General features: G+C 39.3%; 1 protein-coding gene across 1 annotated transcript; it reads right to left on the bottom strand.

Annotated features, from left to right (window-relative positions):
• Positions 1-1,907: 1,907 nt before the first annotated feature.
• Positions 1,908-25,402, bottom strand: ttc17 (tetratricopeptide repeat domain 17). Its single transcript, XM_086106665.1, has 25 exons — positions 25,210-25,402; positions 24,652-24,741; positions 23,918-24,087; positions 23,438-23,549; positions 22,647-22,778; positions 22,086-22,195; positions 21,831-21,978; positions 20,521-20,660; positions 18,311-18,471; positions 18,009-18,121; positions 17,488-17,640; positions 16,086-16,201; positions 15,823-15,979; positions 15,626-15,697; positions 15,230-15,454; positions 13,367-13,586; positions 11,909-12,028; positions 6,915-7,201; positions 6,667-6,820; positions 6,438-6,558; positions 5,768-5,927; positions 5,570-5,653; positions 4,275-4,394; positions 2,923-3,066; positions 1,908-2,836 (listed from the first exon to the last, which is right to left on the bottom strand). Exons 1-25 carry the CDS (start codon positions 25,378-25,380, stop codon positions 2,705-2,707), a joined length of 3,612 nt encoding a protein of 1,203 aa, XP_085962791.1. The 5' UTR covers positions 25,381-25,402; the 3' UTR covers positions 1,908-2,704.
• Between the last annotated feature and the right edge of the window lie 1,248 nt (positions 25,403-26,650).

Genomic DNA, 26,650 nt, shown 5'->3' with positions numbered 1-26,650 from the left:
AGCATATGAATATGAACACACACACACATACACACACGACCATGCACTCGTGCACAAATGTATGCACGCCACGACGAGCAACAGCCAAACATAAATGAAACCTAAAGACACAAGCACGCATCCCCCCCACCCACCCCCATTTCCTCCCCCTACTTGGGACCAGTCCGCTGGCTCTTGGTTGATTGCGATCGACGTATTGGGCACCTCTGCCTTAAAAACAGAGGCAATTCGCTGACCAGCTTAGCAGTTAGCACTTCGCGCCGTTGTCTGCACGTGAGCGGTGATTCAGTCATCTGATTTGTTGCCCTCTATGTCAATCAAGTAACAGGATTGCTGATAGGCTGACATAGTACGTTCTGTGTTTTAAGCACCGTTGTTTGAATGGCAGCGCTCTCGCCGAGGCGTTTTCGACAATTGTCGTGTGAAAGCCCGGGAGCCGCATTGAACCAGCCAAAGAGCTGCAGGCAGCTCGGGAGCCTCAGGTTGGCCACCCCTGCTTTATGGACTCTGAGTGATTGTGCGTGCACGTTTACGTGTGTGTGTGTACAAAGACAGACAAGTAGCCTCATGGAGATATGTTATTATTTATTTGGCAAACAAGTGCCAGGTTAGTGGCACGTTGGGCGACTGGTTAGCACGTCCAACTCACAGTACAGAGGTGTACGGCTCAATTGGCTTTCCTGTGTGGAGTTTGCATGTTCTCCCCGTGCCTGCGTGTGTTTTGTCCGAGTACTCCGGCTTTCTCCCACATTCCAAAACCATGCATGGTAGGTTTAGAATCTCAAGTGATCACTTGATTGTCCTTAGGTGTGATTGTAAGCGTGAATGGTTGTTTGTCTATGTGTGCCATGCAATTGGCTGGCAACCAATTCAGTGTAACCCCGCTTGTTGCCCGAAGACAGCTGGGATTGGCTCTGGCATGCCTGCGACCCTCGTGAGGAGAAGCTGATTAGAAAATTGATAGATGGAAGTGCCAGGTGAAGGTAAGAGTATACCTATTACATTTAATGTTCTCTCCTTTATTTCATTTTACTAACATCATGTTTCAACAATTTAAACTACTTTGGATTCATTTTGACCAGTACAAACATGTTTAATGAAAGCAAGTGTGAGTAATTGAATGAAAATGTTAAGCTCATGCTGCACCTACGTGGGTATAACTGTCCAAATGAATTAAGGACAGATTGAATCAACATGCTTTGAATTTGGGCACTATGATATAATCACTCTCATCCAATGAATTATTTTGGGGGGGGGGGGTGAATCAGTAAAGATTATTTTCTTGTTTAACAGTGGTAATATGACATTACAATGTGGAACAATATGCCAATATACTTGCCTTTCCGCCCTTGTCCTTCTGCATGGCAAGCACAATTTTCAAGGCGCATCCTTGAAAATGTGCTAAAAGTAGCACTAGAATCTTGGTTTATTTTTGAAGCATCTCGGACACTGAAGTAGATCCTCAGCAGCTTCCAGTGACGTCAAACCATTGGCACGCATCCAATGAAAATCGTTTCCTGTAAGAGGGCCAAACTATTCGAGACAATTAGCTCATTAGAAATGAACATATAAGGTGACCTTGCGATGACAAAGCCAAGTTCGTTTAATACAAGAACACAGGAAGCGACCACTTGTCATTATAGCGCTAACATTTCTAAATATAACTGGAATCCGACGTGGTTGTGAGTACAAGTAAAATACAAGTTTGCAAAAATAAAAAAAATTAAAGTCTGACAGTGCCACCGCGTGGTCAGTGAAGTTTGCTAAAAAAAAGTCTGACAGTGCCACCACGTGGTCAATTGCACGCTTACAAGGAGGCGGTTTTACACAAGTGCAAGAATTAATTTTACCTTGGTGTTAAAGTGCTTTTGATTTTCCAAAGATATAAATGACTCAAAAACAATGACTTGAAGTCCACACACGGCCTTTAATACTGTACATTTGATACAGATTCCACTTGTGATGGCCAGAAGGATATCCATTTTCTTTTTTGCCTGATGATTACCTTAAAAAAAAGCAAATGCAGCATAATTCAGTTTCTCTAATTTTTCGTGAAATCAGCTTGGAGCAAAATCAGTTTTTAGGTCCCATATAAATAGGAATGATGACAAAAGTGCGAAAATTACCATCCATTTCATGAATGGAAACAATGAGGGCAAATATATTGTTGAAAACTGTGACTAGTACTGAGCTGTGAAGCACATTCCACATTCCATCTCAGCAATTGCTTCATGGACAAAATATATTATTACCCTTTCAATTAAAACAAACCATTAAAACAAATTTAAAGTACAACACTGTCTCCTGGCCACATGATGCACACATTTGTTGCAGCTGTATTTATGTAATAGTATAACATGCTTTTCCCTTTTATTTGTAATGCCAACTCTTGCAAGGATGTTAAACCCTCTTCTTCAACAGTGAGGCAGATAAGTCAGATTGTACTTCCCTTCCATATTTGCAAACATTTAACTGTTAGGAGAACAGAATTGCAAGTAATATTATAAGCTGCGCTTTGTGATGTTTGAGTGATTTAAACAACTGTTGTAGTAGTTTCAATGGGCTGAATAAAAGAGAACAGAATATTTTTTTCCATTATTGTTGTTGTTATTGTTGTTTTTTTGCACAAGTTAACTGCGTGCTTTAACAATTAAGTTTGTGTGTTCTTAGTCTACTGTGGGCATGATTCTGGCAACTTCTTTGATTAAGGATGACGACGTTCCCTCTTGGTGAGCAGGTAACACTGAATGGTTCTCAGTCGGTCTTTGGCAGGGGCGAACTCTGGCTGCAGTTTCAACGTGGACTCATACCAGCGCATTGCTTTTTCAAACTCCTCCTGCCATCAAGAAACAAAAATTCTGTGTTCCTACAGATTCCTCCGCTTAATTGATGCAAGCGGGGAGGAAATAAAGATTGATTTACCATAGCAATGTAGACGTTGGCAAGAGTGAAGTGGTTCACAACAAAGTGTGGAGTAATTTCTACAGCCATGCGAGCTACTGTAAGAGCATCCTCCCATAGACGAGCATTCTGGAAGATGTTGGCCAGGCTGATAAGAGGAACATCCTGGTTAAGCAGGGGGAAAAAACACGTTAGGAGCTGCTTCATTAGGTTTGCTAAAGACAGGTTTTCAGAAGAGTTTTTAAATAAGGGCTGGCAGGCATCTCTTGGAACTTCACAAATTATTAGATGATGATTCAGTAGCTTCTGTTTTGCTTTCAGACTCTCAAATTCCATAGCCCCTTGGAGCAGAAGAAAACTGACCGGTCACGATTTATCTTAACACCGGAATGGGAAGTGATTGAATGCAATGAAACGGGTGCCATTCACCCTAGCCTGGCACGAGAATTTGGACAAAATGAATGAACAGGACATTAATGAAGTAATGTAAGTTTACCAACATATCTTTGTCATCACTGCAAATGCGAATGGTTTGGCACCTACAGATTCATCTACAGTATTTGTGGATACCCCCCCAACATCCAAGTCAAAAGATCAAACGTTAAACTTTGCACCTTTTCAGTGCAAAGTCTTCGTCATCTGATGCTGGCATGCTGCTAAGGCTACTGTCAAAGAAATTTTGTGGCTTGAATGTTTGTTGGGCGTTCACAAGCATGTATGAAGTTATGCACAAAGGGTTTTCCCCTCACACTATTGTCAGACTGAATTCTCTAATCGAGAAATGGCAATATTGATTTGTGACCCCTTGTTAAATGCAACCAGTTGCAAACAAGATTATAATATATAATATAATAACACAAATAATTTACACTCATTAAACTTCTATTTGAAGTTACGTCATTTGGATGTAAACTGTCACACTGTCAGCTCTCTCAACTCTTTCACGATGCCGTCTAGCGAGGCTTTTTTTATGTCAGGCAAGTCAGACTTCTTCATGAGTATCTTTCGGCTTGCCTCTGCCTCCAAGCAAGCTGTGAAGAAAATCCAACGCTCTGTCTGTGCCTGAAGGTGAGCTGTGTGCAGTGGAGGTGACACATGTGCATGTCACACCCAACAACAACCAAAAAAAAGTAACATTGTGTAATACAAAACTAAGTATATTTGCCTAGATATTTGCACACTTGGATTATTTTGTAGCTTTGTGACCTTTAAGTGTTTAGAAAATAACTAGACCCGATACCAGATTAGCTGAAAATCATGTGATCAGCCCGGTTTCTTATCATGTAATCGGATCAGGACATCTCGAAAAAACAGCCTAATAGAGGAGGAAATAATATCTCATTGACTGTTGGTAAGGCACAGGGATGACCTACCTTCATGTGATAGGGGGCGTAATTGAGGGCCTGTCGCAAGCAGTCAATAGCCCTCTTGCCTTGACCTTTCACCCTCCAATAAAGTGCAGCCATACTGGATAATACCCATGATGTCTGGTTCTAGGAGACATCATGTTATATGTTGAACATCTGATATAAAAAGGTCATATTGATCATGATTTTATAGTGTCACATTTTAACTTGGATGCTATACCTGCAAAGAATATCTCAATACCAATACAGAAACCATATGACGGCAAAACGTAACAATAATTACAACAATAACTTAATTATAATATGTTTAGTAAAATACATTTTGAACATTTGTCAACATTTTAGAACAATTGACCACAAAACAAAACATTTTTAAACACAACTGAACATTAGACAGAGAGAGAGAGAGAAATAGAGAAAAAGAACGAGAAAACAGAGAGAAAGTGAAAACAAGAGAGAGAGAATTGTGATTTGTGTGGGAAGCTTTGATAAGATGACCCATCGGGATTGGAAGAATGGTAAACTATATAGGCTGCAGTTATGAGCTTTGCGTTATTATTCGCAATCCGAGGCTGTGCCGTGCTGTAAATTGCGCACGATGGGATTGCCTACTTAGTTCATGCATTCCCACAACAATTGAGTGCACACGTTATAGTGGGTTGGTGTCTTACCGTATTTTCACACCGCACCATATTACAAGGTGGAGTGTGAGTTACGGGCGTTATTTCTGCATTTGACACATACACAGGACACATTGTATTATTGGACGCAGGCATGGTAAAATGTACGCTATCTTAAAAAAAATACAGTAGCATGCATGTACACTACCGTATCTTTCTAAAAAGGCAATCCACACCTGTACATTGTCAATACTAAGGTAGTATTGTTGCGTTGTTGGCCACTCAAAACATTATATCGGCAGCATTGTTAGTAGTAAACAATGACAGATGATTCCATCCATATATTTGGAATGTTTTCATCCAGGATTACATCCATGTACACGTAGAGTACTTTGAGTGGAAAGTTTTCCAAAAAAAAACGAAACTCAATTGTTCCAATTTTCTGGCTCATTTATGTGCCCGATTCTTTTCTTTTGGCCACTCAAACAAATGTTTGCCTCAATGTGAACAGTTCATCACCACACAACGTTGACCTTTAAATAACTGTTTGTTTTGCGTTCAGATTTATAATAATAATAATAATACATTTTATTTATAAGCGCCTTTCAAGACACCCAAGGACACTTTACAATAACAATAACAAAAAACACAAAACAATACGGGATTTCAAGTCTAACTTACCTTCTCTAATACTTTAGCAATTCTAGTCCCCACCTGTTCAAAAGATTGCGAGGAGAATTCCTCTCTCCCAAGGTTTTGCAGGACCTGACGTCAGGGACATCAAAATCATGTTATAATAACTCAATTTTTGTGTTCAGAGATGATTCTTCTTTTGTGTGTGTGTGTGTGTGTGTGTGTTTGAACTGTTCGTTAGTCTACCTCACTGAGTTGGCTCTCTCCTGTGTAGTGGATGGCGGCTCGATTAGCCATGCCTGCCAGGTGGTCGAGGGTGTGCATACTGGCAGCGAGGTTTGCATTGCATAATGGCTCAACAGCTGGCTCCTGAAGTGGGGTAGCAAAATCGATGTGCTCTGTGATGCTGGGGGAAGCAAGTGTTGAATAAAATGGTGAATCACAGTCATACCCCTAAACCATCGATATATAGGTGGTCCTCGGTTGACACTGATCCTGACATACGACGGGTTAAGGTTAAGAACTGCATGCAATGAACTCGTGTACGCAGCGGCATAAAATTACATGGTCATGGGAACCGTTTCATAGGCTTGTTATACTATTCAGGGCAGAGATGCTATTTTAAAATAAGTTGTATAATTAAAATGTAATACAAATGCAATAATAATGCTTTCACAGGCAAATGACATCTGGAATAGTTTAAGAGAGAAGATTCCAAGACAGCCTGGGCGAAAAGTTTGAAGTAAGTTTGAGCAAGTGCCTACCTCATACACAAAAGTGCAAAACCCATTTCACTGTAAAATAGCATATCTGTGCTAACAACCAGCAACAGAAAACTCAAGTGCTCAATCGCCTTCATTGTTAGATAACATGGAAATTAAGCATCGCGATAAAATGGCACAGGATAAAAGCTTACTCGATGTTCTTGGCCGACACAGCTAGCCAGGTGCTTGCTGCAGTGGTGAGGTCAACCCTTCGTGTGCGCTGACACTCCTCTGGCCCTGGCCATCCAAGACTTGTATAGTCCCTCCAGCGGCCTGCCCAGTCCAAAGAAAAAGGCCAAGATGTACAGGTTGTTTAATGGGTTGAGAGTTTGTGGCCGTTAGTACTCGTCCTTCATTCACCCTGGTATAATTTTGTGGTACCTGGAGGACCTGCTGATGGAATAGTCGGTCCGCTAATCTCCAGAATAGAATGTCCTTCAGACACTGGCTCCCCACCTTGGCTATCATCAGAGTTGGCCACATTCTCACTCCCACCCACCTTTGCCTTTCTTACTCTCTTTACTTGAAAGGTGATCTGAAAAACCAAAATCACACACAATCAAAAAGGGGTTTATTAACATCGCTTACCAATATGGCAAATTTTATACAGTAGGAGCATGTGGCGTTACCCATTCTGAACCTTCGTCATCCTCACAGTTTCCAAAGCATGGGCCTCCACCACCACGGGGCCCCATCACACGGTCATTCTTGAGCACCCGGATTCCCCGCAAGTCACCTCGTTTGCCACCGACATCTAAAGCCCCCTCGAACGCTCCCATCAGGTCTTCCTTCAACTGCCACTCCTCCTCACCTTCGACCCCTCCATCTGCGAGTGAGGGGGTCGTCCCTGCAGAAGAGTGAGCAGGCTGCCGTTTTCCTGCAGCCTCGCCGGACCCATTTGTGTCCAAGACGACCTCTGTGTATCAATAGCAGAGAAACAGAAATTACAATCATATCAAATAATATTTAAGGCAATGCTCTCTTGGAATTGTAGACATTACTTTGATGCAGCAAAAACAGACTGCACAATATACAATTGGGCACAGTTGTGCTAATTGTAGTTCAAGTGACAACTACACAATGTAGCTGGTATTGGTGACAATTTACCTTTTAATTGCTTGGATGAAAATATTTTGATTTCTAGAGTGCCTGTCCAACCACCAAGTGTAAAATTAAATAATTTAGCAATTTTGTAAGCTGCATTTTTCTGAAACGATGAACAATGGCTTATTTAATGAAACGGGCACAACCTCCAAACAGGGTGAGTTCTGGGAGGCATACAAAAAGGGGTGTAAAGTGTTATGCAATTAATTGAGGTCTTTTGACAAATGTATGTCACAGACTTTATTAATATAGTTGGAAATTGTGAACAACAAAACAAAATGTCTCCTTTAAAAGTACAGAATCTGTATAAGAATGAAAAAAAATAAAAAAATAAAAAGACTCCAGAATAAAAAATGTTAGCATGAAATACAAAAATAAGGTAACCCAAATAAAACCGTGACCAAAGAGTATTAAGCGGCTGGAGTACAAAAACATTGTATTTTATGGTACATTTTTAAACCGACCAGACAAAAACAGGAGCCATTTAAAAACAATGTAGATGGCACATGTTTAAGCTCGGTTTAAGGTCAGGCTGCCAGTTAGCTGTAGAACAGATTTAAAAATGTTGCTACTTGTCTGTAAATCACTCCGTGGTTTGGTTCTTGAATACATTGAGGAAATGCTGATTGAATATAAGCCCATTCAGGCTCTGGGATCTCTGCAAACTTAGGTTAGCAGAGCCCAAAATTTTAAGTAAACATGGTGAAGCTGCATTTTGCTGTTATGCTGCACACAAGGTCTTGTTTGTTTGTTTGTTTGTTTGTTTATTGAACATAAAACATATATACAGTAATAATTTGACAGAAAAAAAGGTAGATAAAAAAAGTAAAAAGAAAGAAATCAATCTTCATTCAACACAGTTATTATGTTCAAGGGAGTAGGAAGAAGTAAAAAACTTATCTAGTCCTACCCCGTTATGTGTTTATATCTAATCATTTTTATATCAATCAGAAAAGAAAAAAGTAAGAAGAAAGAAGTCTCCATTAAGGCTCATACTTTACCCTTAACCGTGATATTTTTACAACTTTTGGTTTGTATCGGGATTATATACTTCCACACCCTGACACTCTTGTGTCAATTTTCACTTGTATTCATAATGGATATTTATATACCTTTCTCTATTTATCAACTTAGTTCTGATTTATCATTATATTTAATGTTTTGAATTTATGATTTAAACTCTGATTGATGTAGGTTGTTTGTACTATTTTTTGAATTTGTTTTTGAACTCAGCAAGCGATTTACTCATTTTCAGGTCCGTTTCGAGATTATTCCACAGATTAACACCTTTGATAGATACACTTCTTTGCTTGATGTTTGTTCTTGTTTTGAGTTTTTTGAATAAGTTGGTACCTCTTAAATCATAGCTGCTTTCTCGAATTTCGAAAAACCTCTGAATGTTTTGGCAGAGCATGTTATTGTGTGCTTTGTACATTAATTGGGCGATTTTAAAGTCATAAAATTTCATCGTATTTAATTTGATAAATAGTGGATTTGTGGGTTCCGTATATTTTGATCTATTAATAATTCGAATTGCTTTTTTTTGTAGGTTGAGAATAGGGAGTGTGTTTGTTTTGCAGGCATTTCCCCATATTTCCACTCAGTAGGTCATATATGGTAATAATAATGAAGTGTATAATGTGTACAAAGATCTCTTATTTAGCACTTCCTTGGTTTTGTAGAGGATCCCTACGGTTTTGGCTATTTTTCTTTTTACGTTATCGATATGTGGCTTCCAACATAGTTTTGAGTCTATTACTAATCCGAGAAACTTGGTTTCATACGCTCTTTCTATCTCAATTGAGTTTACCATAATTTTAGCTTGGTGTTTGATTGGTCTTGTGCCAAAAACAATTAACTTCGATTTTTTCAGGTTAAGTGACAATTTATTTCTGTCGAACCAGTTTTTTAATTTGTTTAATTCGTTTTCTACGGTTGTCAGGAGCTGTTTCAGATTTATTCCAGAACAGTAGAAAGTTGTATCATCAGCAAATAGGACACATTTAAATTGTTTTGAGACCTTGCAGATATCATTTATATATAAGACGAATAGTTTTGGACCAAGCACTGACCCCTGAGGAACTCCGTGAGTGATTTTCAGTTGATTTGTTTTTTTATTGTTGAGTTGCACGTACTGATATCTGTTTTCTAAATAACTTTTTATCCATTTATAAGCTACACCTCTAATGCCATATCTTTCTAGTTTTTTCAATAATATACTGTGATCTATTGTGTCAAAAGCTTTTTTTAGATCTAGGAAAACCCCAACAGTAAATTCTTTGTTGTCTATATTAGTGGCTATTGCTTCCACAAACTCCATAACTGCCATTGAGGTGGTCCGTTTTTCCCTGAAGCCATATTGATTCTCACTTAACAGCGCATGCTTTTGTATAAAGCTATCAAGGCTGCGAGAAAATAGTTTTTCTAATATTTTTGAAAATTGTGGTAGTAGTGATATTGGTCTATAATTTGTAAACCGATGTCTTTCTCCACTTTTATAGATTGGAATAACTTTAGCAATTTTCATTTTTGATGGAAAGATACCAGCTTTGAATGACAGGTTGCATATGTGCGTGAAAGGTCGCACTACATATTCTATAATCTGCTTTATTATTGTCATATCAATATTAAAGCAATCAGTTGACTTTTTATTTTTAAAAGTTTTTATAATATTTGATACTTCTTCTTGTTTTACAGCAGTAAGGAACATCGTGGAGGAGTTTTTTTCTACATATCTATCTATTTCAAACAAGTTTGTTGGATCAGGAATTTGTTTTGCTAGGTTACTGCCGATGTTGACAAAATACTCATTAAATTCAGTTGCTATTTCTGCAGTTTTTTCCAAAATAGTATTTTTGCCTTTGATAAAATACTCTGGATAATCCATTTTTTTAGGACTATTTCTGATTACTTGGTTAAGTATCTTCCATATTTCTTGTGTGTTACTTTTATTCTGCTCTAATAGTGCATGATAATGATCTCTTTTACTAGTTCTTATAATATTTACTAGTTTATTTTTATAGGTCTTATATTTTTTTTCTGCTTCTTCAGTTCTCAATTTTAAAAACAATTTATATAAATTGTTTTTCTTTTTACATGCGTTTTCTATGCCTTTCGTTATCCATGGCTTACTTGGGTCTTTATACTTTTTGGAGACTTTAGTTAATGGAAAATGTTTATCATATAAGGAGATTATGGTAGACTGAAATACTTCAAACGCTGTGTTTGGGTCTTCGTTTGAGTAGACCTCGGTCCAGTTTTGTTTTTCTAGGTCTTGCTTAAAGGCATCGGTGGAGCGTTGGGTTCTTAGTCTTATTTCTGTTATGTGAGTTGTTGACTTAGCTTTTCTATCAAAATAATTATGAAAAACTGCAAAAACAGGTAGGTGGTCACTTATGTCATTAATGAGAAGTCCACTTTCCATTTTATGATCAATCTTATTTATAAATATGTTATCTATTAATGTGGCCGTGTCAACTGTTATTCTGCTAGGTTTCAAGATTACTGGGAAAAAGCTGTTGCTGTACATAGTATTTATGAAGTCGGTTGTTTTTTTGTGTCCATTTGGGTTTAATAAGTCAATGTTAAAGTCACCACATATTATTCGTGTTTTCTTATCGTTGTTGTAACTGAGCATATCTGTTAGTTTTTTATTGAATGTGTCAATACATGATCCTGGTGTCCTATAGATGCAACTTATGATGATATTTGATGCCTTTTTATTATGTATTTCAATGGTTAGACATTCCATTAGGTTTTCTATTGTGTTTGTCAATCTCTCGATTTTACTGCATTTAAGTGCTTTGTCTACATATATTGCAACCCCCCCTCCTTTTTTGTTTTCCCTACTAGTTGCAAACATTTCATAACCTTCTATTTGCATTTCAGTTGTTTTATCTTCATCAAGCCAAGTTTCTGATATGGCAATTATTTTAAATTTATTGAATTTAGTCAGGTATTCTTTGATTTTTGTGAAGTTTTTATAGAGACTTCTACTGTTTAAGTGTATTACTGAAAGTGCATCCAGGTAATAGTCAGAGTTTGTTACCCTTTGTTTGTTCTGGAAGAAGTTATTGTCTGGGTCCAAATTGTTCTCGGGATCGATTCTAAATATATACAGGTATATATTTTTAAATTGTAGTTATTTCAGAAACTACTCGTATTTTTCTACTTAACTTTAAAATGTTTAATTTTTTTCTGTGGATGTGTTTAAATGTTGTCAATTTATGTTCTTTTAGTATGTTTTACTTTTGCTTTCTCTGGGTTGCTTCTGAATGTCATCAACTGTAGTGCTTGTAAATGCTTGTAGGTGTTTACGTCTTTGCTTGTGTGAAGCAAATTGAGTTGCCTTGTGTATGAAATGTGCGATATAATTAAAGCTGCCTTGCCTTACCTTACAATGAATACCGCATGGTATTGTGGTTACTGATTAAGATTTTATGGGCTCCCACCGGATGCTAGAAAAATATCCTCCTTGATTTCCACAGTCATTGACAGTGTCTCTAGATCATATTCTTACTTTCAAAGAGCAAAGAGTCCTTGGTAGCTGAAATGGAAGATGCATCCTGTTTTTCTTCTCCACCACCCCACTCCTCCAGTTGGATGGCAAGTTCGTCCTTAGCACCACAAGCGGAACCCTCTGCATCAACACACATTCAGGTAAAGGCATGAGACAAAGAATTCCTAACATGAAATGATCTAGTAATATGATTCTTTGTTATCTGCTTCAATAAATTATCTAATGATGTGTTAAAAAATGTATGTAAGTTAAATACTGTTTTAAAATATTAACATCAAACACTGGTTGAAGAAAACTGCTGTCAATGTCAAACATGAGAGGAACTGTAAAGTCTGATTAAAATGTCATGACGTGGATATACAACACCATCAATTTGAGAATATTTTCATCCTAAGTGTGTGTCATGTATATACCCTATAGTGCATGTGCTTTGTGAGAGGAATATTTGGCAACAGAAAGCACAATTTTGGACACATCTAATTTTGGCCGTAGCTATTTCCAGCAGGTTTAAATAATTGAGTGGAAACATTTCGCTACCTCAAAGCACTTTTCACTTCAGTCTCACTGACATGATTCAAGAAGTACGCATGTGTTGTCTGTGCTCATATCAGAAGTGTGAACTACTACTTATACACTCAGTGCTGTACTCACTGCCACCTTCACAGCTTCAGGGAACAGCACTGGGGTGTTCTCGGGTTATATAAGAGAAGAAACCTGCCTGATACATGGCTGGGTGAAAGAGCAACAAAAGACATATCATGTTCTAATGGTTAAGTAATGGCTCCCTGTCTTAAGTTTGCTTTTTTTTTTCTTCCAACAATGAGACAAAGCTAAATGCTATTCAAGCCAGTGTCACATTCTAAGTCAACAATACAATGGCCTTGTGAACATTTGGACTAGTTTCAAAAATTATTAGGGAGTGATGGAATAATGGGCTAAGTTGCCCTAAGAAATAACGTGGTTTCCGTTTCCCACAGGGTCACCACCTGAAGGAGGGCCCAAGAGGGCCAGGTACATTGTTTGCCAACTGGCGGCCAAAAGCAGGGGACTTGGCCTGATTCCAAGTCGCTTGAATAACACACAATACATAACAGTGGGAATTTAAATAACATTGAAATGTTATTTAATTGTAACGACCAACCACTGATTGAACTGTTCTCAGGTGTTATACAGTGATGGAGGAGCAACTCATTCTGGACACCCAAGTGTGTCAATGGTTTCTGTTTTAGTTCCCTCAATACTATATCCACAATAGAGTACCACATAGTCCTCTGTCCTGGCACGTTTTAAGCAATTACTTTTTTAATGGTTTTTAATAACTATGCATTTGTTAGTGCTTCAAGTAGATTATGTTGCAGCTCTCTTAACACTTAAGTTTGCGGCACACCCCCACAGGTAGTGTAAAGTTACTTTTTTGTTAGCATCAACAACATTTTTCTTTGCATCAAAGTTACTCACGTGAGCAGGCTTGGTGGTTTGAAAGGTTGTAAAGGAAGGGATAAAACTGCAGGCAACGCAGAAGAGGCATACTGGTGCGGCACTGCTCACAGGCAGCAAAGGATGAGAAGAAAGTGGAGGAGGAAACGGCTGTCGTCAGCGTGTGGCGAAACAAGGCCATAGCTCCTGTCACATTGCCCTGAGCCAATTGCAAGCTCATCAGGCTGAAGAGTGCATGGGGCTGGTGGGAGAAAAGGTGAGATGTTCAAATACTCACATTTGTTTTGGTGACTGAACACAAGTAGGTCTATTTCTAACAATGCAAATACACATACCGGGAAATACACAAATACTTGGTTCTGATTTGTGTGTGCATATTTAGAACACTCAAACCAAACATCAAAACCAATTTTAATATTTTACAGACAATCCAAGCAATTATACCGGTAAAATGCAGCTTCTAAATGGTGATTTATTAGGGGGGGAAAAATATTTATCCCCATATGAAATGAGGCTATGTTCATACTGCAGGCATATCTGATTCAGATCAAAATCCCTCCTCAAATCCAATTTTTAGGGCTGAGTGTCTACCCTGTTTTTAGTGTCCAAATCGGATTTGGCTCTCTTCAGACTGGGCCACATTACTGGCCATTTCACAGGTAGCTGTTTTATGTGCTTTGTGACTGTTGGAGCTACAAAATAGTCACCCAGTTTCAGTCTGGATGGGCTAAAAATTGAATTTTTGCTGGCAGTCTGAAGAAGGCCTAATTGTCCCCTGAACCGAATAAGTGACTGCACCAGCCATGGCAGCAATAACAAAACAGGCGTTTGCAATAACTGGTGATCTTTGGCATGGAGGGATTTTGACTCACTCTTCTTTCATTTTTTTTTAACATGACTAGCCCATTCAAGGTCATACGGAAGGATGTCATTTGGATTTATATCTTGACTTTGACTATTCAAAAAAACATCGATTAAGGGTTGTTGTTTTTTTTTAATTTGCTGAGCCATTCAGTGGAAGATTTGCTGGTTTGTAGGGTAATTAGGGCCGTATAGGTTTGAAATGTTACCCCCTTAATAAACCATCATTTAGAAATGTTATATTAAATTGGTTTATCTTTGTGAAATATTAATATTGGACACCTACAATAAATAAATACAACCAAATAGGGACATCCAGTGTCCCTAAAATGCATTACAGCCATGACGCGTGAACTAAATTTGACCTTCTCTAGATAACAGAACAGCAAAATTTACAACAGGTATTTGATTCAACAGGTATTTTTCTGATCCACTTTATCCTCACAAGGGTTGCGGGGGGTGCTGGAGCCTATCCCAGCTGTCTTCGGGTAGTAGGCAGGGGACACCCTGAACCGGTTGCCAGCCAATCGCAGGGCACACAGAGACTCACACTTCGGGACAATTTCGAGTGTTCAATTAGCCTCCCAATGCATGTTTTTGGAATGTGGGAGGAAACCGGAGTACCCGGAGAAAACCCACACAGGCCCGGGGAGAACATGCGAACTCCACACAGGCAGGCCGGAGCCGGAATCGAATGCACGACCTCTGCACTGTGAGGTCAATGCGTTAACCGTTGGACCTTGATTCACAAATCGAAAAAGAAAAAAAAAAATCCTGCAAAATCCTTTAAAAAAAAAAACGCCCAGAAACATAAGATATAGTTTTTCCAGGGAAAATGGGGGGGGGGGGGGGGGGGGGTTATTCTGACTTGACCAAGATAATGTATTCTACTAATTAGTGTGCATATTAATAAATGGGGTGCAATCAGGAGACACATTGCCTAAGTACTGGAATTATGACAATGAGCCCAAAAATGCGACTACTACAACATTATAAAAAAGTCACATTCCCATGAGTATCTACCTCAGTTGCATTGTAAACCAGCGCTTGCTCCACCAGCGTTTGTGAGTGGGTGGTCAATCCATAATGCAGCAGCAAATTAGCAGCATTTGTGAGGGGCAAATGACGGTGCGAGGGAGGGACTTTGATCCACACTTGCCGCAGGCACTGAAGGGCACGACTGCCGTTTCCTTGGGCCCGCCAGAAGAGAGATGCCTCATTGTAGATGTGCCAGCTGGATACTTGGTCCTTAACAAACAATACCTTCTTAGTGTGGAAATATTTGAAGTAATAAAATTGTTGCTGTTTTTTGATGGACTATGTGATATATGTATGTCAAGTGTGCATGATATTTATGAGAATAACGCACACATTGCAAGATCAGCTTATCAGAAGATAACATGTGCAAAGCTTGCTCACTAATTTCATTATTTCGGCAATTCTGGAACCAATTTGTTCCAATGTCCAACCACCACTCTGGAACTGCAAAATCTGTAATCACACACAATGATATGTTTCTGCTGACTTTTACACAACTGCAAAATACAATGTTACATCGGACAGTGTGGTTTTGTATTAATTATAAAGACCCAGAAAAAAGGAAAGCAGACAGAGACCTGGGAGGCAAAGGGATCTGGAAGTATCTTGTCTTCCAAAAGCCAGTCAAGTGAAGCAGGCAGGGGAGATGAATGTGCTTGGGAGAGAGAACCACACTCTGGCAGGGTCACAGTTTGAGGAGGACTATGACTCCCATAGAGGAGAGTTTCCACTGGGCTGAATGGCAACAGATAAAATACAATTAGTTACCGTATATTTTTTCACTTGAAGCACATCATCAATCAATCAACAAAATATTCGCAGATTTTGAATGGGTACGTACCTGTGACTCTTCGTTTCAGACAATAGGTGGTATGTCGGCAACAAGTGCGCAGGGGGGACAGTTGGGTATTCACTATCACAGTCTGACCTCTGTGGCCACAACAACTTCTGCACATCCTACAGAAGAAACACGAAAGTGAAATCAGTTTTACTGAAAGACTACTCTAGACCTAGCCTAATGTACAGTGGCAAATTTCAACAAAAATTAAAGGGGACATATTAGGGAAATTTGACTCCTTAATTGCTTGGATAAAGAGCCGGTCCACCCACAAAATTGAACAAATCTTTTGGTACATTGGATGTCTATCCCTGATAATGTGTCGGTAAGCAAGTCATTCTCCAGTTCTGCCCCTCTTTTATGGAACAGGTGGGATGTTTTAGATAACTACCCCATAATTCAGAGAAGCTCTGCCTACGACTTGGAACTCAACTGGATGACCCAGAGCCACCTTTAAACATGGAAACACAATGTCGAAACATTATATTATAGCCAAAGTTAAGACTCCTTGCACATTTTTTTGGGATGTACAGATTAGCTAACCGTGAGTGGGAAAATTCTTTTTAGCAATGTGTCCCCTGTGCAACATACATGGGTCAGCACCCTAGATGACAAGTGCAATTTGGTGGCTTGGTGATGAAGTGCAGCCCCCAAGGGATAGAACAGAATCTATACTGTCTTGTATGGGCGAGCGTTAATTGTTTCTTTTTTTTCTTTTTTTCTTCAGACCCTCCAAGTGCAGTTCACCACGTTAATGAAATGCATACTGGCCAGAAATATGTGGGATGGGATGAGGGTTGGCTTCACTTCCATGTAAGAAGCTCATATAAACATATAAACTAAGAAAAACATTGGGTGTGTAAAATGTTCTATAATTCTTGATTGTTGCAGTACTTGGATAAATGCATGTCACTGATGTCATAAAAACAAATGGTAACCATTTTTAATTGTGGGGGGGGGGGGGGGGGGCACATTACGTCTGAGTGTTGCAAAAGCAATGATTAACCAGAACATATGCAGACTCCACATTATACTAAAAAAGGGAAAGGCGGCACGGTGATCAACTGCTGAGCACGTTTGCCTCATAGTGTAGAGGTCCAGGGTTCAATTCCGGGCTACGGCCTTCGTGTGTGGAGTTTGCATGTACTCCCCATGCTTGCATCGGTTTCTTCGGGTACCTCCCACATTCCAAAAAACATACATGGTAGGCCAATGGAACACTCTGCATGGCATGATTGAGAGTGTGGATTGTTGTCTGTCTATGTGTGCCCTGCGAGTGGCTGGCAACCAGTTCAGGGTGTACCCCGCCTACTGCCAGATGACAGCTGGGATTGACTCCAGCATGACCGCAGTCCTTGCGAGGATAAGCATCTCGAGTACAGTCAAGTGTAATTATCAGTCTTGCCTGTGTGTCATCATGAGGACTGCTCCAAAGGGCGGCAACAGGATCTTGGTCACCTGACACAGAAGGATGGAGCTGAGGGCTGTGTGTTGACTGATTGGAACTGTGATCAGACACAAGTGCCACACTGGATGCCACTGATATCTCTTCGCCAAACTATGAGGAAAGGGAGGCAAGAGTCTTTAAAGTGTTCTTCATTGTACTGCTTAGTTTACTGACAACCAGGTATATCATTTTTTTTAACTCATACAAATTCAAGAATAAACAGGGACATATCATCAATAGAGGGTTTGGCGACCCCCATCCCTGACTCTTTTTTTTTAATATAATATTTGGGAGAAAAAAAATTATAAAAATCTGCAGTTGATAAACCACAAGTGTGTGGGTGTTCACTGTACATATCTTTATGTAAACAATTGACACATAACCAAACTTGGCCACACTGGAGAAAAATTGGACCTTTGTCTTACACAACAGTATCTGTCCAAACAAAGTCAACAAGACAAAACTGATATCACACTTACTTGGACAAAATGTACATGTTCAAACAGGTCACCACGGTGATAGCGCACAGGCAGATCAAACGAGCAGTGGAGGCTTTGGTGTTGATGACCCAGGCGGCACATTTGATGGTTCCCTGTGCCAATAACATACTTATGATTTAGATTCAAACAATTGTATTTATACGAAAGCCCAAAAAGGTTTGTTATTTTTCACTTCAATGGTAAGTTCGCTGTCGAATGCCACAACATCACTTTAATGCAATATCATTACTTTGGCCTCCAAAGTTTTATATTTGAAGACAAACTTTCAATGAGCATTTTACCAAGTTGGGCTTCTTTGGCCATTTGAGTCTCATGGATAATGTTGTGCAGGATCTGCTCTTCCTGCAACAGCTTGTGTTTATCTAGCACCTCCTGCTGGCGAAGGTAGTGGTCATGCTGCTTTTGGTATTCCTTGAGCTCATTCAGGGTTCGCTGCAGTGATCTATAAAAAGAGACATAATTACATATACATATAACACCAATTAGAATAGTTGTCATCACTAAAATGCATCATTGCCCACTTGTGTTTTCACATGATTGTATATAAAAAGAGAAAAGGTAGTCTCTTTCTTGCAAGGGCAAGTAGGGCAGTAATATGTTCTTGTTTGCTTGGTGGTTTACTGTTCATTGAGATTGTCTGCAGTGAAGTCATATTTATGCAGTAAACTATTTCATGTAAACCAAATACACAAGATAACATTTGGTGGAAGAGTATTAAAATATTCCGCTCAATGTTCCCAAGTGCTGTTTACAACTAAAGATATGGTTGTCCACCACTCAAGTGACAGTAAAATGTAAGCAATTAAAAACGTAATCTATATGTACTTATAGCCTAGAAGCACTTTTCAAGCTAATACTGAACTAATGGTGGCTGATACCGCTTTCAGTATCAGTTCCTATACTGTGCGTCTGTCCTGTAAATAGCACCATATGCAGAAAAGCACCATACACGGATACCAGTTTAACAAGCCTGACATGTCCCTTCCAGACAGGTTTAGTTCACTGAAAAAAAGTACTTGATTCTCAGTGGCGCAATTCAAATATGTTAAACTAATACATGTCATTTGTTTTAAATTTTTTCGGAAATCACGGGAAAATGACAACCACCTTGAAGTCAAGATGGCGCCCGAGTAGGCAGCCGTCAGCAAGTGCTCTCATGAGCCTTGCTTTTTTTTTGTTGTTTTTGTGTTTGTTTTGTCACTTTGTGTTTGTTGTTACGTCGTGAGGACCTGATGTGGACTTTTTTCAGCATTTTTTGGCCACGACATTCATCAAGGAGGAGACTCTGTGCTTGGTGGTTGCGCCTTCTCGGCAGCATGGGTATACCAGCACTGTTTTTGACTGGGAGGAATGTCGGCGCCATTTGACTGTCGTTGCTGGACAGTCCCGGGGCGCTTGTGTCTTGCGCCTGTAATGGGCAGCATTTTTCACAGCCCCGCTTTGTTCAGCGGAGAGATCGGTGCTGTTGAACAGTCTGCGGCTGGATGGATGTAAGTCTTGAGGAGCCGACGATGAGAAGAAAGGAGCGTTAGCGCGGAGCGCCGATGCGGATTTGGAACTGGGAGTCGCGGCTTGGAGTTTGAAGCGGATTACGTGGGACAGGAGAAGTGAACTCATCTCTTTTCGTCAATGGACGCTACAGCTTCGTGTTTGCTTTCAAAACTTAGCTTGTAGCAGACGTGTGCACATTTTCAGCATGACGTATCTGACCCACTGGTGAAAGGACACTTTGATCCTCTCCTCTTTCATCTATAACTGCTTCAGACAACAAAGTGTATGCAGAAAAGTGGTGAAGATTGCACGACTGTCTGTGTCCTGTTGTGTTGTGTTATTTTTGTTATTTTGACTTCAAAATGGCGCCGCGAGAGTGGCTGCCTTTCCTGCAGCTCCTATATTTTGTTGTTCTACTTCTTCCTTTCATAACTTTGCTGCTGTGAATTGGGAATTTCTCCATTGCGAGACTAATAAAGGGTTTCTTATCTTATTTTAATATCGGGCACAAACTATTTCAAACATATTCTCATTCGTTTTTTTTTTTTTTAATGCAACTCACCCAAGTTCATAGTTTCACCCATAGCAACGCGCTGAACAACAAAAATGCTTTTGTTCGGCAATCTCAGGCAAGTGACATCATTTACAGAATGCCGAGTCGCCAGTCATCCATTGTAATGCATTGTTGATTACCCCGTTAACTGCTCTTTGCTATTGTTATCGAGTTATTCAGCGAAATGCCTGAGCGCTGTGAGGCGATGCACTGTTCACATTCAGGCAAACAGTTGTTTGAGTGGCCAAAAGAAAAATATAGGGCACGTAAATCGACCAGAAAACGACGAACGATACATTTTCGTGTCATCTGTATGTACTTACAGTCCATAAAATTAGCATTACAGATTTTAATTACTGTATTTTTCATGAATAAAGGAATGTAAACTACAATTACTGATAGTTACTTTTTACCATTGTTAAAATGGACATGTGCACCAGTGCGTACCTGTGCTGGGCTTCGAGGCGCTGCTCAAGCTTTTGCTGGCAGAGCACGGCATGCTTCCTCCTTAAGGCCAACTCAAAACCTGGCTGAGCTTGTAATGCTTGCTCATAACACAACACTGAGTGGTTGTATTCCCCAAGCATCTGGTAGGGCAGAGAATGTTGGAACAAACAAATGTGTAGATTGCAGATCGCTTATTAGCGACAGTTTTCATACACAACAGTAAAAAGCCCTATCCTTTCCTAGACCTTGTTTCTCATCTTAGTTTATAAAGGCTGGCCATTGGTCATGCTATGTACCTGTCTAAAGGCACATGTATGAGCATATCTGATTACACTGACACCCCCCATAAAAAAAAAAGAAAAAAAGAAACACAAAACACCCCGAATATTTTTGTGCTAACTTTTTGGCTTTGCAATCCCATTTTGTGGAGATGTCTATTAAAGATGACGTCACACCATTGCTGCAAGTAATGAATGAACTGTCTGCATGGCTGAATTACTGTTTATTAGATATTGTATGCAGTAAGTTTCCAATATCCAAGTCAAGTCTGTGGTTTACATTTGGTTTAAATCTTTGCTGAAATAACAGTTTTCTGCGTCAAACCCAAAATTTGGTGAAATAATTTGCACTTTATAAGAAAGGCAAATAAAATAAAATAAAAAGAGGGACACTAGCACGTCTGCCTCACAGTGCAGAGGTGCAGGGTTTGACTCCAGCTTTGGCCTTCCTGTGTGGAGTTTGCATGTTCTCCCCATGCCTGCATAGGTTTTCGCCAGGTACTCCCCCCACAACCAAAAACATGCCTGGCAGGTTAATGGAACACTCTAAATTGTCCCTAAGTGTGATTGTGAGTGTGGATGGTTGTTCGCCTAGGTGTGCCCTGTGATTGGCTGACAACCAGTTCAGGGTGCACCACGCTTCCTGTCCAAACAGCTGGGATAGGCTCCAGCACGCCCGCGACCCTTGTTAGAATAAACGGATTAGAAAATGGATGAATGGATGAAAAAAGAGAATATTGATGTTGATTATTTTATAATTACAATGTTCAGTGTTTTGGTTTTGCAAATCAGTTCCTAAAATAAATCTTGTTATATTTGTACATGAATTTGCTTTATAACTTAATTTGAGGTTGTTTTTTAAATGCCTGTGGAATCAAGAATTGCTCTCTGCAGAATGAGGGTTGTTCCCCTCAGAATCAACACTTTTTCTTTGCAAATTCCTGGGGGGACTATTGATAATATTAAGTGTGACCCTTGGTGTTTAAGATAAAATTGTAACTAATGCAGTAATATGGTCTTTTTTTAACTTACAGCATAAATGTTTCCCAAAGTGTAGTGAATGGTAAACAGGTCCGAGGGCAGGTCCAAGGCAGTGTGGGCTAAAACAGCAGCATCTGCTGAAAAATGGGCGCGGTGCAGGATGTTGGCCATATTAACCAGGGCGACATCCTTGTGATGCCTAATTACACACAAAGAATGCGGAAATATGAACATATGTGGCCGCTCTCAAACAAACACACTCAATCAAAACATCCAGCAGGGACCTTGTGATGAGGCTGACGCTACCTAGGGGAAAAGTGCAGAGCGCGCGCCACACAATCCATTGTCCTTTGAGGCTCGTTCTTCATACGCCAGTAGAATGAAGCCATGTTGTACAACACCCATGATGATGTATTCTGGAACATACAAACAGGCATGATTATGTTTTTGGTTGGATTACTGCCCTGACTTCTAGACGTGCACCCCCCCCCACACACACACACACTGACAGTAGTCCATTTCATAACTGGACGAGGATGATTATTTTGAAACGTCGCTAGGATAACCTGATTGCCCCGCATCAGCCACTAACTGACCTTGACTAAATTGAAGTACGCTGTAAAGACTGTTGTTTCTTGGAAGGATTGCACTCGACATGCTGAATCAGCAGCAGTTTATGAAAATTTAACAATGACAGCACGTATCATCCTTGCAAATTTAATTCTCCGTCAGACTTAAAAACTGCTCTTTCCATTGCTGACAAATACAAATGAAAAAACATTCATACATAGAGCTCATGTTTTAGTGCCAAAAGTTTTCCCTTTACATCGTTGGGTCCAAACAAAAAAAAGAAAACAAATAGTTTACCCTCAGTAATGCTTGATGGATGCGATGGCCCACCACATCTATACTGTGGCCCAGTTTGTGTGACAAAGAACCATAAATTGGGTCCTCCTTTGAAAGTAATGGGGAGGTGAGGTTTGCCCTTTCTTGCACACCCTGCAATACACCAGAAAGAATACAGACATGTTATTTTATTACTTTACATGACAGAAAGTCTGCTAACATTTATAGAACGTAGTTTACAGATACCAGGACATTTTTGAATAACAAGTTTGTGTTTCTTAGTAGTACAATTACCTTGTACAAATACGTTGATATTTGGGATGCACGATCATGGCCAAAATGATAATCATAATCATTAAAATTATTCATAGTGTTAGGTAAACAGCTGTATTTTTGAGTATGCAGAATATGGAGAGTTTTCATGCATTTTTGGAGACCCAAAAATCATCACCATCATTACCAGCAGAAGACAAAGACAAAGAAAAAAAAGAACTACAAAAACCAATTGGGACTTTGAAGCACTCACTGCTAGGACCCTAATTATAATAATATGTATTATAGTTGTATATTTATATTTATGAATTAAGGGTTCGGCAAAAGGTGGATTTTTAGTCTTTGTCACTTTCGCTTTTAAAAACTCCCCAAACAAGCTTGATCTCCTGATTAATAAAAACATTCAGGAGACAAACCAATTGGACTGCAGCAGTCATGACATACAGTATGCAAATATAAATTTGTTTCACAGTACATTCATTTAAAAATGAAGAGATCCAGTTAAGTGCAACTGATGACAAGCTGACCAGAATACTCACCCTGAGATGCTGGAATGCATGGATACTATAAGGCAGTTCCAACACCCTTGCACAGTCTGGCTTTTCGAGATCTGGAGGCAGCGCCGAGAGTAAATCCACATAGTCTTCGGGGCTACACACAAAAGGGCAGTGGTACAAGTCATTAAGTTCATGATACAATTGTTCAGGAAATCAACAGTAAAGTTAACTTGTAAAATTAATTAATTTTACAATTTTACAAGAAAGTAAGGAGGAAGAGAACAAATCATTTTCAAATAACCCTTGCTATACATCTACAGCGTGATCCAGAGAAACATAGTACTTACAGTATACACAGTACATTATCTTAGTCACTGTGCCTTTTTGTAAGACTTAGATGGTGCCCTGAATCCTTTGTGTTTCAGACAACAGTCAGAAGAGTGAACGTAACACTGCCTTCCATGACATTCCACGACACTCTTTCTTGAAAGGAACTGCTTTTCTTTCATAAGAATGGCTTACCGAATGTCTTTACTCTCTAAGGAGATATAAGTGCCATCATACAGGTCAAGGTCACCAAGAGGGACTTTGGCCATAATGCAGTCTGCATCCTCTTTGTAGTGTCGCTGCTCCAGTCCTGTGTCTCTGTCCTCATTTTCCTCAATGTGAATTTTCTGTGCCACTAGCAGCTTCTGCTCAAAATTGAAAAGATACAAACAGTCAGCTAAGTGTTTGAGAGATAATAGCTTTTATTTTAAAGAAACACAGTAATCCCCTGATAATAAATAGCAAGTCCTACTGTGAAGTCAAAAGCCCCAGGAGAACTTGACACCCCCACAATTTTCTTTTTTTTTTTTAGAACTGCTGATAGTTCTATCTTAGACTATCCTTAGACCACAAACTGAGACCCTCAAACATTTACAATTATTTCAAAATCATCTTATATCACCCTGAAACATAATCATTCTCAAAGTGTGTAAGCATTTGAACATTTGCCAAAGTCTCCTAACATCCACTACCAACCCAGGCTAAACTTAGCTCCTCCCCAGTACAGTATACAAAGCTTGTCTCTCAAATGAACCATTCCCGTTCAGACAGGAATTTGGCACCATCTTATGGGATTTTACAACATTGCATATAGAGCAAACAAATGTGTTTAAAACCGTATAAACGTATAATGTTGAATTTTAGGTAGAGAAATACTCCAGATAATTTTCAGTGACAGAGTTATTTGAACACTGTCAAAACTCACTCACCTCCAGTTTCTTGAGGTAGTCAACACGAGACTCTTGTCTCATGAAGATCACAACGTCATGCGGATGCTTGAGATTCAAAGGCGAATCAACCTACAAGTTGAGTAACATGAAAGTAATTAAACATCAAACTTGAAACAAAATTATACACTCACGACACAGTGTACATTGTTCAGTTGTATCACGTGAGAGTCTGTTTAATTTCTCTCTCAAGGCTGGCACGTAAACAAAACGCAAGTGTGACTTTTTTAAGCACCATCTTAGTTGATAACAATGTAACAGACAGCCCGATATGTTCTGGTCATCTTGACCTCGCTTACCTACTATCTCCCGTGAGGGCTGCGCTTTACTATAAATCGTTAAGGCTGCAAGGACGTACTTTCTCGGGAATTTTGACTTAAGAAAGGTGGGCAATCATATTCTGACATCGCTCAAATAAACCAACGAAACTACATTATCCGAACAAAATACATAAATAAATGTTACTGATAAAGCTAACATAGATAGCATTCCAAGCTAGCCACCTAATAGAAGCGAGAAAGGCTCAATGAGCTGTCATACTTGCTGTTGTATTTTTCCGTCCTCCGTGACAACCCAGTGGGTTGTAGCTCCTCCGGAGTCCACTATGAGTATGCAAAGTAGAATGAAAAGCTTCCCCTGGAACAACGTTTTGGCCGAACAGCTGACTCGACAGGGGAAGGAGTCAGGACTGATTTTCTCGATGTCCGCCATTTTTCTGTCTCCCGACCGCTGTGGCAACAAAAACGGCCTCCGACCACACGGCGGCACTCAACTCGCTTTGCACCCCGAGAGACAAAAACAACATTAATGCACCGTTTCAATCAACTTGACATCACTTTGGCCTCTTATTTTGCACCGATTATTGAGAAAAGAAAAGTATTCAATCTCTGGCTTCTTAGAGATCTGTCTTTAAGCGATAGAACTCAGAAAACTAAAGCAGAAGGAATTTCCAGAATGTCACTTGTTATGCCCTTTTATTGCGCGTTAATACTGTACGACAATTGAAGATCAGAATCAGAATCGCCTTTATTGTCATTGTATAGCATACAACGAAATTTGGGTGCCACTCCTTAGTGCATTTCGAAAAAAAATCAAATAAATACAAAACTCAAGATATAGATCAGATGCTCTTCATTTTTTTAAAATGGAAAGATAAAATGCATTGCATTAAAAAATCTGTTATGCATACATTTGAGAAACGGGATATAGATATATATTTAAGTGTGACTCTTTGAATAACACTTTCAAGATTAACTGGATTGGACATATTTTTAATAATGCCCACTCAGTTTGGAACTGTAGTCTGAATTGTATATTTTTCTAAAATTACCTGATTGAAGTTTCTCTTGGTATGTAATTACAACATTTAAAAAATCCCTGTTCGTTTGTCAACCTTCTATAAGCAAGCATTGGCTTTAAAAGAACAAATCCATATTATTTGGATGATTCAATGGTTCAACGGTTAAGGAGTTTTATTTATTTATCAGGAATCCCTTCAACGTTTTCAGATACCCGTGACACCTAATGTGTTTGCTGTAATTTTTTATGCTCTTCCTTATTATGTATCCGTGTTGTGTAGAGGGTGCATTGTCTATGGTTCTGTATTTGATGCTCCTGTTACTGATGTTACTGAAAATATGCTTCAATTCCTTTTGTCATGTCTTTTAGGAACTTATTTGCAAAAACAAAACGCTGTGAAGAATCGTGGTTATAAAACAATCAACATCCTTTTCTTTGTTCCTCTTTTTCATCTATCCATTTTCTAATGTGCTTAATTAACCTCACACTCTGTTCATTGGTTTGGTACTTGGCTATAACTTAATCATATTATATGAGGTTTATGATAATCAATACAATACAATATGAAGATATCAGATTTAAAGCGATTTATTCGTTTATGTGTCAGGACAAATATCCATCCATTCATTTTTTAAACCGCTTATCCACAAGGGTCGCTGGCGTGCTGGAGCCTAACTGGTTG

Source organism: Hippocampus guttulatus, chromosome 3 (genome assembly GCF_054856545.1).
Source record: "Hippocampus guttulatus isolate MCC_2025c chromosome 3, RoL_Hgut_1.0, whole genome shotgun sequence".
NCBI lineage: Eukaryota > Metazoa > Chordata > Actinopteri > Syngnathiformes > Syngnathidae > Hippocampus > Hippocampus guttulatus.
The sequence above is the reverse complement of the archived record's forward strand: the minus strand, read 5'-3'. Positions and strand labels throughout refer to the sequence as shown.